The following is a 13,078-nucleotide window of genomic DNA, read 5'->3' on the forward strand; positions in this document are numbered from 1 at the left end:
GGGTCCGTTCTTCGTACGTTGCTTAAAACATCCAAGATCAAATGACACATCCAAGATGATTTCATCCGGCTAATCATGATCCGGCTAATTGGGTTCTTCGAACACACCTGTTGTTTACGATTAGTATCACTGGATTGAGTTATCTGAGATAACTGCGCGTTCATGCGTTTGTTTAAAAGGGGAAATGTATCGATAGTAGAAACATTGATCAGCAACGCTGCTATTGGCTGTTCAGCAAAGAACGCCCACAGTTTTTCTCCCAAGCAGAACACGAGCTTGGAAGGTTATGCCGAATTTGAGTCATTAATTAAAACGAACACCTCAAAGTCTGCTAAAGCCAGGAGAGAGGGCTGGCAAAAAGCAGCACACAAATTAATGCGTAAATACTGTCCATGTTAGATGTTTCTATCACTTTCTACAGTATGAATTTTTGCATTTTAATAATTTGATATTAACTTTGTTCTTATCAAATTATCTTATCAAAGCCTCCACAGGACCCACTAGAACATGGGGACAAGTAAAAGTGAAATACAAGAATATTCTACAAAATGGTAGCCTTTAATTATTATACTTTATTTTAAAAAGGCACTTGTTATGTCAAGAGATCCAAATTTCAGTGTCATTCCTTAGACACGGGAAGTAAAGGACATGTGCAAACTGGGAATTTTAACAAAAAAAAATTTTTATCCATAAAAAATTAAAATTTTCCTTTTCCAAGTCTTCCACAGTTTACACGGTAAAATTGTATTGCTCCGTGTCTAGATAATCCATCCATAGTTTTTTCTAATACAATATACGGCTCGACAGGAAGCAAGCCTTTCAAAGTAAACCAAACTTCACAATAAAATGGCCCGAACAAATCTTACTGGGATAAAAATAAAAAGTAAACCATCATACAAATAACTTAAATATTTTAGATTTATGGCGCCAACACCACTTTTTCCTCTTTAAAAGCCACTGTTAAATGATGTGTTTGTCTGTTTATAACAGCCACCAAGAAAAATCTCTCTACAATTACACTGTCGCGCTGCGCTAAGGATCCTGTCTATTGCGCAATAAGCAATTAATTCGAAAAACTCTAAAATTATTCTTGCACCTTCCGCAACAGGTTGTAGTCGTAAAAATGGACATGGCTACGGCAGACTTCCCATCTCCTCCGCTTATGCAGCTGGGATCTAATCTTGTTTACATGAAATAAGCCTGCTCTGGAGCAGGCTTAAGCTGGCACACATGTTGCTATGACAACAAGTGCAGGATGTCTTTCGAAGAACCAAACAATCCAGGATCATGCCAAATCATCAACAATGAAATCCTGCTAACCGAGTTAGCGACGTACGAAGAACGGACCTCAGAGGTCTGATTGCGCATGCTCGCAATGACGCAATGGACCCCACAGACATACGATGTTATACCGACTAAATACAATGATAATTATATGTTTCTTGTTACCTTTTAAAATAATGCTAGCAGATCTGGTTTGAACTGTAAATAGTTTGGTACTATTTTACGCAACACATGAACGAATCGCTACCCTATGTCCCTTCCAATATGGAGGTGATGTTGACGTCCGATTCCAGCCTCGTAGCGTATACGTAGCTATACATCAAGCGACTCAGCAATGACCAGTATAGATGCAAAAAGAAAGAGTAACCCTGTAGATATTTACTGCGAGACATTGTATGATGGTCTATTGGCTCTTAAAGGAGCTTCATTAGTTGTCACCATCTTGATTTCTAATAGCTTCGCGGTACTGCTGGCAGATTGCGCAAAGCGTCTGCTGATTGTGCTGGCTGCAAAGTTCTTTTCAGGCTCAGAAAGAACTAAGTATCAGAACGAAGACGAACGCTTGCTTTATATAGTTTTATTTGAAGATGAATAAATGGGGTTTTCGTGTTTTCTGATCAAAGTATGTGACTAGGCCCCTTTAAACTCATTCTGTCCAACTGAGGATAAACATCTCTGAAGAGTTTCTACTTACTGGTTTTCCAGGATATCCAGGTTGGCCTGGCTGACCTGGAAGTCCATCTTGGCCAGGAAATCCCCGGGGACCAACAATGCCCAAATGGCCCGTATCACCCTTATTTCCTTCGGGCCCCCTTGGCCCAATGTCCCCTTTCACCCCCCTCTGAAGGAAAATGAAGAACAGCAGAAAATGTCAGAATACAAAGCAGACAAAGTTCAGAAGAGCCAATATCCAGTTAGGTTATTATACCAGTGTGCTGTTTATAGTATGAGAACTGGAACCATGAACAAAGCAGATTTTGTATGTTTTCTTTAGCATTATTCTCTTTGGGTGAAAACTAGAACAGTGCCTTGTGAATTAACCTGTTGCACTTGTTCATATTTATTTTACTGGGATTTTACTTGGGGGGCATGAATATAACTCTGTAACACCTTTCAGATTTCTTTGTAAAACACGGAAACCATACGCTACTTACACACTCCATTGTCCTGTTCTGTTACCTAAGAATCCCTAAAATGTATAGGCGTGTGATGTCTTTACATAAGTAAATATACAAAATTACTAAAGCTTTTGAAGAGCACTATATTTCTATGAACTCCAGCAGCTCTGTCCAACTGTTAGCATGGATGTAAACCTAATTCTGAGTTAATGACTCAGTGCTGCCTTATGTATCAGTGCCTCTTCGATACAAGGAACTTTCTCCGTATAAAGTTGGAAACCTAGGCAACTAAACTGAAAACAGGAAGCCTAATAAGCAAAAAGAAACATTCATAATAATAATAATGAGTAACTAAAATTAAGTTTCTGCTTTTTTTTGCCCGTGGAGAAGGCTATTTGTTCTGGTATCAGATCTTGAATTTATGGTGGACACTGTTAGCCTCGTGAGACCATCCTGATCTCGCGAGGTTTCAAGGTTTCACTCGCAGATCAGTCTGGATACTCTCCGTTAAAGAAAATTTGGAGCCGTTCACCAAACGAACGTCCAATCAGCGTTGGCTTTGAGGCGGGTTGAGGTGTGACGCAACGGGAAGCGCGACAGTTCAGTCTAAAGAACATGGGAGCTTCAGCCGATGAAACTAGCGTTAGCGTGGCTATCGAGCAAGTTTTATCGGAATTACAGAGTATTTCTCTGCTGAGCTAACGAGCCTTTACTTGCAGCAGCAAGAGTAGCTTGGCTTGTGGTTGTGTTTTCGTCGTCGCTCTGTTACGAGCGACGACGAATCTGATTGGTTTATTTGGCCCGTCTATCACCAACATAGGCCAATCAGCTGACCAGTATTTTCGCCCCTTCCCAAAATTACTTCAACGGAAGGTTTCCAGATGGATATGCGGAGCAAATCTATCTGGCGGAGTCAGGTAAGGACACTGTGGCTCTTACAATTTTATACTATGCATTAAAAGTGAAAGTAAAGTAACTCACTGAGCTAAATGACAAACATTGCATTTGAAATAAAAAGGTGTCTCTGCAGTGAGGGGGATTCATCTTCATCAGATATCGGGTCTTATTTAACAACACACAATGTGATCAAAAGCTTGGACTCTACACAGCATCATCCAGGCAAGGTCTGCATATAGGCAATAAGGCTGTCTAGTCCATTGCTGGTTGGACTAGAACACATAGTAAACCATTTCCTACAATGCACAGCAACTGTGGGAGGCTGCATCTTCAAGCATTGTGCAGATGGTACAGCAGATGCTTGAAATTTGTTGCTTATTTGATGTAAGTTTTTCCCAAGGGAGGCCAGATTTCACCAACGCATGAGGTATTAGCTCTGTAAATCTTTTATAGCACGAAGGCTTTACAGGGCTTCTCTCTGTGCTTTAAAATAAGACAAAATGGAAGTTTACACACCTCTCCTTTCCATCCCTTGGGTCCCACCTCGCCCTGTCGGAGAAAAGAAATTAGGAATAAGGAGGAAGGAAGAGGATTGAAAGAGAGCAGAGGGAGAGAGTCAGTTAGAAACTTCTTGCATATCAAAGGCTCAACCTGTATGTCAGAGAAGCTTTTCCTGCTGCTTTCATTGCTGAAGCAGAACACGCCCTTTTCATTCAAAACAGTTGACGCTCAGAACATTTGCGGTTTTTGTAATTCATTCTGTGAAGCTTGTTTGTAGTGTATGTTTACATTTGGGGCAGCAGTCATAGTTTGACGGATCGGCTGTTTGGAAATCAGGTGCAATTTAAACCCAAGAATAAGCAAGTGAAGAATGGCGCACAGCAAACAGACATTACTCTTCAGTCAAAGCTAGCTGTTTGCAGTTGCACCAAAGATGGCTAGCCGATCAGCGCTCGTCTCTCCTTGGACAAACTGAGAGGTCTTTGATGACTTCCTGCTGCACACCTCCATCACAAAGATATCCAGCCTCATGTCCGTGGTACAAACAGTTTTACACTGTCTAATTTACCAGCTGCAGGTGAAGAAACCCTGACCTCCAAATCCAATATGGCTACCACTCATTTAAAATATACACTACTGGGACAACGAGTTTTCTGACAGTCTTATCGGGATAAGAAGCAAAGGCTTTTCTTTTGTGTTCAAAAAGAAAAATATTCACAGGTTTCCTGACTTGCAAGTTGAGAAGTTGGGTGCGACTGAATTCCCAGATCTGGGTACTGACCTCCAAGGTAAATGGAACACAGACAGTCTAGTGGTGTGGTGGCCTAGAGGTCAGAGCATTATGCTTGTATCTGTGTCAGGATTTGGGTTTTGTTATGGTTTGTTTATTTGATTTATTAGTTCTCTCTCCTGTCTTAGTATTAGCTCTGGTTTTTATTATTTGCTTGTGTTCTGTTTAGTCTTAGTCAGGTTTTCTAGCTTAGGTTTGGTCTTTATGGTTATTTTGGTTCTGGATTAGTCTAGTTTTAGTTTCTGTTTTGGTGTAGTGATTCTCTTCATTTAACCAATTCTGTGATAGGTTTAGTTTGGGTTTGTCTTGATTTATCCTGAAACTGTTTTAGTTTATCTGTTTTTCACCTGCCAGTCATTCAGTTTCACATCTCAGTATTATCCTGTCTGTCTTCCTGTCCCTCCCCTTCACCAGTCGCCATCCAATCAGCTTCAGTTTATTTCCAGCCACTTTGTCCCTCCTGATCAGCTCCACCCATTCTGGTAGCCTAATTAAGTTTCCTGTTTGTCTTCTCTGGACTATTTTTGGACACAGTCCTCCTGTTTTTGGCTTGATGCCCCTTTTGTTTCCACCTGATTGTTTTCTGTTTAATAAATCCCTTTAAAATATTATTATTTTTGTCCGGCCTGAATACTGGGTCCTCAATCTCTCGCTTGTGACAATCTGAGAGGTTCAACTCCCACAGACTGCCACTCTGGGTCCCTCAGCAAGACCCTTGACCCCAAGACCCTGGGTGCAACACAGTAGCAGCCCACTGCTCCCAATATACATCCTTGAGATGTATATTGCAAAGACAATTATTATTATTATTATTATTATTATTATTATTATTATTATTATTATTATTATTATTATTATTCACAGCAATTCAAAGAAGAGGTTGAAGCCTTGCCAATGTGCATGAGACACTGATTGTTGCTGGAGTTGAAATAATGTCCTTTTCAATGCTGGTTTTAACCTTGTTGAGCACTTTGTAAAGTCATTTCAAGGAAAGGTCTTTGGGTTATTTATGAAAATTAAATTTATAATCTTAATTTAACTTTTTTTTTTTCAAAAACATGCAGGGTAAAAATAATGAAACAAAATTTTGAGTCAATTATGTGATTATTGTTTGGTAATTTTTCATATGTAACTGAAAATTCTTCTGATAATGGTAACCCAAGCAATTATTTGTGCATTAGTCTTTGCCGGCTGCTCCTACTGATGTTTTTCCTCATGAGCTCAATGCATGTGTTGCTATGAGGAGACTCAATTCTAGAGACATATGTAGACTTCAAAAAAAGAAAAATAAATATATATTGCTTCCACCGAGCAGAAGCACATATACTCACAGGCACACCAGGAGTCCCTGGTTCTCCATCTTCTCCTCGCTCCCCCTGCAAACGAACAAAACATCATTGTCTGTCTTGTGTGCCAGTCATGTGTACTCGTACTTCCAGTTAAGTGAGGACTTTGATGCAAAGTGACGACTTTTTTTCATTTATCTCTGGACTAGGGGTGGGCTTTAAAACTAAGGTGTCAGTTAGGTTAGGTATATACCAGTAATGGTTAGGTTTAGGGTCAGATGAAGATATAGAAAGGGTTGAAAGTGTGTGTGTGTGTGTGTGTGTGTGTGTGTGTGTGTGTGTGTGTGTGTGTGTGTGTGTGTGTGTGTGTGTGTGTGTGTGTGTGTGTGAGAGAGAGAGAGAGAGTGAGTGATTGTGTGTGTAGTTCCATGAACGTTGTTGCAGTAGGTCCCCCAGCTATTGCAGGGTTTCCCCCAGTGTACTACAAGCCTGGCGGGCTGAAAACCAAATAATGATTATCAAGCAGTGTAGTGCAAATTGAATAAGCCAAAGGGTCACTACTTCAGAAAACTGTGCATTAAGCATTTCCTTCCACACACAAGTATACACCTGAAGCAGTTTCCCCGTAGGAGCCTAATACTGAAAAGTAAGCCCACTGTACTGTATAACAGAATTAAGGCACAGAAATGTAAAAAGGTAATAAAAATGTAAATTATGCTCAATTGTGCCATAGTAATTCATTATTTTAGTTTGATGATAGAGGTGAGTAAAGATAAATAAAACTATTGATAGCAACTGCATAAAATTCTTAAACATTTGAATTGTGATGAAATTTGCCTTGGGAGACAGATATTTCCCCCTACCTGGTTTCCTTTAGAGCCAGACTCTCCTCTTTCCCCCTAAAACACAACATAGAACATTTGTCTCCATAAAAAGGTTACAGTTAGGTAATAAAAACAAAAATATGAGCATGATGATAAAGAGGGCACCATTTAAAAATACTAGCACCATTGTCTTACTGAACTGCAAACAAGGTAGGTGGTGAACAAAACCAGGACTGTAAACTGGATTTCTATCGACCCGGGCTCACTCCCAAACAAGTGTGAAAGACACTTTTACACAGTTTAAGTGAGACTATAGCGAAAAAATAGTTAGTACATCAAGAAGTTTCATTATGTTAAGCTGTAAATATTTCCAAAATGCAACATGGGAATTTTGTAAGCCTCCAAAAGCCCTGGATCCAGTAATTATTGTTGTCTCGGTTGTCATTGGAAAACTTTATTCAGTGTAGATCAAATCAGAAGTGAAGGTATTATCTATACATCCTTTTCATGTTCAGACTCTCACCTTATGACCTTTAAAGCCTGGCCGCCCCGTAGCACCGGGCTGGCCTGGAAAGCCCGGCTCCCCCACCAAACCCTGGAAAGGTAAAAGATCATTGTTGAAACAAATAATTTCCTAAAAGGTTATTTTTAAATTTCAATATGAAGCAAAAACATCCTTAAAGTGTTTTGAATTCAACACATGCTTCTTTATCAAGCACCCGTTTTACTCAAAAGCTTTAAAGAAGGTGCTGTGGTCACATATTTGACTGAAATCCATTTTTAGCCATGATGGAAGACATTGTACAAAACCACAACCTCTCACTGTCATGAGAAGTCAATTCCCACAGTGAAGCTTGTTAGTGGTAGCGTGGGTGTATTTGTCATCACTTAGGACTGGGGAAAGTGTCAGAATGTGAATTATAAATAACCCTTCCAGGGACTTGAGACTGAAGCTGAAATTCAACATACAGCATATAAATGAAGCGGCGTTCTAGTCTAAGAAATATTTTCAGTCTTTTTTCTTTCTTTTTTTTTACACTTTTAGCCAGGTAACAAAATTTATGGTACTGTATCTTTAAATGATTATGCTATTTCTAACCTATCCGTAGAAAAGAAGAGTTTTTATACAACAAATTAGACTTGTCAACAATGAAGTAAAATGTTTGAAATACTATAGTTTTCATTGAATTTTGATCTGATGTGGTAATTTTAAGACATTAACATGAGCTTATCGTTTGTCTTCCTACCCTAATTTGTTTTAACACCACTGAATGATGGGTGCACATCTCAGAACTTTGCTTGTGTTGCCTATTTTCAGCTGAATCTACAACCTCTGTTTGTGACTCCTGTCAAAAATGCTAAAAAAAAAAAAAGGAGCCTGGAAAATACTTAGCCTTGGTATGAAATGTTATAATAAAAAATATTAGAAGACACAAGTAGAATATGTTCATGGCGCTCTAAAGGCCCAACATGTTAACCTGCTGACAAATGCAAACTTGGAACTCAAATAGTGATGTTTATGCTTGGAGAAAACTACTTTTCCCAATGTGTTCATAATTTTGAGTGTTCTACCTAAATGTGACCACATTGTGAAATATTGTCTACTTTAAACAAGTTTAACTGTTCCAAAAAATACATGAGCTACATTTAGCAGGTTACATTTCTAACCCCCAAATCTTCACTCACTTTTAGTCCTGGAAGACCAGGGGGACCGGCATCTCCTGGATCACCACATTTCCCCTAGGAGAAAAAAGAGAGAGTCTGTTGACTTCATCCATAACTCTAAATCACATTTTAAATCAGCATTTAACTGTGTAAGTAACCAGCCCACTGGCCAATAAGGCCAATAAAACCATATCTTATATTTGCATTTGAATGTGATTAGCACAGACGGCACCCAGAAAGGAAGTGGAATATTACTAGTGGTTATATTCTCAGATGATCCCTTTTTCCGTGGCTTCACTGTTAACCCTCTGTGCCAATCAGAGGTTGCCTTCGAGTTGAGCCTGTTTGCTGTTGCCATGACCCAGATAACTGAGAACTTGCTCAGGCACGTCACACAGTGACGTGAGTAGAGTCATGCTGGGCTTGAAATGGCAATGGAAATTTGGCATTACATGAGATTGTACTGTGTTTCAAACTGGCTAAATGAATTCAATGAAACAGTGACAAGTAACTGCACCATTGATTAGCCATTTGAAAAAGGGGGAAGAATATGTTCTCTAAACAAGTAAGTTCAGTCAAGAAATCTAACCATCCATCCATTGTCTATACCTGCTCACCCTAGAAGTATCGCAAGAGCTAGTCATTATCTCCAGTAGTCATTGGAAGAGAGACAGGTTACAACCTGGACAGACTGCCAGCCCTGTGCAAAAAGTATTTTTTTTTTTCAAGTTTACTGTGCATATACTTATTTCATACTTAAAATGAGGCAGTGTACTTGAAGTTTATTTTTTTAAAACTTTGCTTCATATACTTAACAAAAGTATAGTGGAGTATACTTCACTTATACTGAAAGTATAAACAGAAGTCTAGGATTAAGTACATTAACACTAAGACTTAAGCATATACTTAAGTTAACAACATTTTGCTTAGGGAATCCATCAGAGGTCTACACAAAGACACATAAAACAGAAACGAGGGCAATTTTGAGAGACCAATTTACCTAAAAATGTTTTTGGACTGGGGGAGGAAGCCAGGGTACCACTAGAGAGTCCACACATGCATGAGGAGAACATGCAAACTCTTTGTAGAAAGTCCTGAGGCATGGATTTGACCTCAGGACCTTCTTGCTGCCAAGCAACATTGCTGCCAAATGTGCCACCAAACACCCGATCAAATAATGCAAAACAACCTGAGCTAACCAGTTAGCCAAGATCAGTGCTAATCCTGGTCACATAGGAAAGAAAGCTAACATTGGCATCACCTAAAATGGTCTTACAGCAAGTGTTCCAGTTGTTTGTTTCTATGCTATAACATATCCAGTAACTGTGGATCTTTGTTTTGAACTTTTACTGGACCATGTCGCATAGCTTAGCCGCTAACTTTTACTGGTTAGCATCACTGAAGTGTGGCAATGGGACTGAGTACGAGTCTCTGTGTAACTCTGTTCAGAGTGTGGATGCATGCATACTTGTGTGATTCAATCTTTTTAGACGAGGATTACTATCAAACGACTTGTGTCAGCCTCTGCTGACTCATTTAGACATTTGATCACCTGCATGCACTTCTTAACCACAGGTCTTGGACCTGAAGCTACCGCAACTAATGTTTTAAACTGAGAACATTAAGTTGAACCGTAGCATTTGGGGAACAAGGGTTTCCAGGAGGAAGTCTTCCAAGAGAAAAAAAAAAACATGTAAAGCACTATTTAAAAAAGCAGCAGAAAACAAATCTATTACAAACTCATTAACTGGAAACCCAGTTAATGAGTTGCCTGGTTTGAAGAACTTAAACCAAGTTGTGAAATGTCACCACATGGTCCATTTGGCCAGAGGTGGGTGATAACTAGTTACATTTACTCAGTTACATTTACTTGAAATACTTTTTGAAGAAAATGTACTTTTATGAGTAGTTTTACTGCACTGTACTATTTCATTTTACTTGAGTCATATTATTTCTCAAGTATCAATTCTCTGACTTGAGTAAAATTTCTGGCTACTCTACCTGCTGTGAGTAACTGCATGAATAAAGAACATACTTGTTTTACCCAGAAATGCACAAGAGAGACAAAAACCAGGAGCTTAGGTGAGACTTAAAGTGAGACTTCGTATTTGTACACAAGCTTTGTTATTTTAATGTTATTTTCTATTTGCTGAGATTATTGAGCCACTTGAAGGTCAAATGAATGTACAGTGAACAGCAGATATTGTCACTGGAAGTGCTTTTCACTGTTCTAACATACTGTATATACAGTAACTGCTGTAAGTATGGCTTTCAAGTTTAATGCTGAAAAGGATCTTAAAAGTGTTTCTTCTGCCTCAATGTGTTATTTTGCAATTAGGTTATTCTTTGTATATATTTTTTTATCTTTAAAATACCAGATTTTTCACAGAACCTTATATATTTGTCTGTCTGATTACATAATTTTTAAATATTAAATCATCAGCTGGGGGGGGGGGGCTCCCAAGCAGTCCCGTTGTTTTGTTTCTTGTTTTGTTTTATTTTGTTTGGGACGACAGTGGCACAGGCGTTTTCAACTGTTAATTGGATCAGGAACCAAAGTTTGGCTGTATTTTTTGCAACTTCACATGCTGAAAAATGTAGGCATGAAATACAAAAAAAACATTTTCAAGTATAATTGAAATATAACAAAAATTAATTAAACACTTATTTTCACTCGCTCTGACGAAGATGCAGTGTTGTTTATCAGAAGATTCAGGAAAAGGGAAGTTGGGGAGAAACGCTGGGCCTTAGTCAGCATAATAACTACTTATAATGTTCAGTACACTGACCTTGGGACCATCTCTGCCTATCGCTCCTGGTGGACCCTGGGGTCCCTGGACTCCCTGGTCAGAAAGACAGAGAGGAGGACACAGGGGACGGAGAGGAAGGAAATCAAAGGGCAAAAAAGACAAAGTAAGGTTTTTTGAGCTCAGTGTGACAAAGTGTATGACTGACCAGTCAGGAGGCACTGAGGAAAAACGGTCAACTCACAGTAGAGACACATGATTATACAAACACATATATACACTATGGCATGGAAATAGAATGGGATGCAAACAATGTATTGTCCTTTATGGAACTTTGTATTTTTTACCATCAGCCAACAAAACTATGAAACATATCATCTGTGCATGTCAGACGTTATTACAATAAAATATGAACAACACAGAAACTAATATGCACTGGATAAAAAAGAGGTAAAAAAAAATATGAAATAATGCCATGCAAATAGATTCATAACCCTTAAATTTTCCACATTTTGTAACTTTAAACAACAAACATCATTATGTTTTACTGGGATTTGTGTAATAGACCGAGACAGAATAGAAGAAAATGTTGAAGTGGAAGGAATATGATGCATGGCATTCACAGTTAGCATGGGCCACTTAGCTGCTTCTCTAATTAATCTTCTTGCCTGGAATGCTGGACCAGGTAGATACCAATGTCTTGGTAGATCTGCAGCCACACCACCCTCCTTGTATTTTCAGATAATTGGGATCTTGTTTTGTAACCTGACCCTGCTTCACTATGTTTTCCCTGACCTGTCTGCTGTGTTTCTCTGTCTTAATGATGCTCTTTGTTCGCTAATATTCTCTGACAAACATCTGAGGCCTTCACAGAACAGCTGGAATTACACACAGAGACCCCAGTAACTAATTAGGCCACTTCTGAATGAGGCTGGTTGCAGTGGATGTTATTTAGAGGTATCAGAGGACAGGAGGCTGAATAAAAATGCACAAAACATTTTACATTTTGAAAATGGTAACATCAGAAATATTCAGATTTTTTATTTGTCTATCATGGAAAATCCCAATAAAACACTTTGAAGTTTGTGGCTATAATGTGACAATATGTGAAACAGTGCAAGTGGTGTGACTACTTTCCTCAAGGCACTGTATTCTGTATTGTTTATATATATATATATATATATATATATATATATATATATATATATATATATATATATATATATATATATATAACATATATATATGATTCTAAACTGGCCAGCTTGCTGTGCAGGCTTTCAGTAGAGTGCGTGAGACAAACACAGTTTTAAAGAAAGAAAATTGTTATTGAATTGAAAGACAGATTTATTCATTCACTTTAAGTGTTTTTGTTAGGAAAGCTGAAAGCTTTCCTAACAAAAACTAGCACTGACTAGTCTCCAGTTCATGTCGTATACGTGTATTTTTGTTTCTTTGTAATATTTAGGTGAACACAAGAGGGCAGCAGAACCCTGAACATTGAGCCACAAGAATCTATTCTCTGCAAGAGTTTTTTTTTATCAGCGAAAAGAAGGTAAAGAGGATTATCAAGGCAACGATAGTCTCATATAATATAGATGCACACCCTTAGACTGATTATTTGATGCTGTTTTAGAGGGGCTTATCATCCTACCGATCACTACTAAATAGAGAGGGCACACATCATCCCCACCTGTGGATGAGCAACCTCCCTGAATAAAACCAAGGAAGGGAAATAACATTTTTCAGCTTTCAAGTGAAGGTCTGGGATATCAAAGCGTGACCTTCAGGATGAATCCTGTTTTAAAAGGGGTCGTAACAGGAAGGGGGTTCTTTTTATGAGATAAATCAGAATGGAACGGACAACTTGAACACTCAAGATCTTCAGAGAGAGCAGCAATCAATCAACCCTTCTAATTTGCACATTTGCTTTTGCTTTCTAAAAAACAAAAAGAGTAGCAGAATG

At 38.6% G+C, this 13,078-nt stretch overlaps 1 protein-coding gene across 1 annotated transcript in view; it reads right to left on the minus strand.

Annotated features, from left to right (window-relative positions):
* Positions 1 to 13,078, minus strand: part of si:dkey-225n22.4 (collagen alpha-1(XXI) chain) — a 77,326-nt gene that overhangs the window by 13,929 nt on the left and 50,319 nt on the right. The window contains exons 22-28 of the mRNA XM_036125605.1: positions 11,155 to 11,208; positions 8,387 to 8,440; positions 7,224 to 7,295; positions 6,740 to 6,775; positions 5,922 to 5,966; positions 3,816 to 3,848; positions 1,979 to 2,125 (exon numbers count right to left, since the gene is read on the minus strand). Of these exons, the coding sequence (XP_035981498.1) occupies positions 1,979 to 2,125; positions 3,816 to 3,848; positions 5,922 to 5,966; positions 6,740 to 6,775; positions 7,224 to 7,295; positions 8,387 to 8,440; positions 11,155 to 11,208 (441 nt within the window). The remainder of the gene's footprint in view (positions 1 to 1,978; positions 2,126 to 3,815; positions 3,849 to 5,921; positions 5,967 to 6,739; positions 6,776 to 7,223; positions 7,296 to 8,386; positions 8,441 to 11,154; positions 11,209 to 13,078) is intronic.

This window comes from Fundulus heteroclitus, chromosome 21 (assembly GCF_011125445.2).
Source record: "Fundulus heteroclitus isolate FHET01 chromosome 21, MU-UCD_Fhet_4.1, whole genome shotgun sequence".
Lineage (NCBI taxonomy): Eukaryota > Metazoa > Chordata > Actinopteri > Cyprinodontiformes > Fundulidae > Fundulus > Fundulus heteroclitus.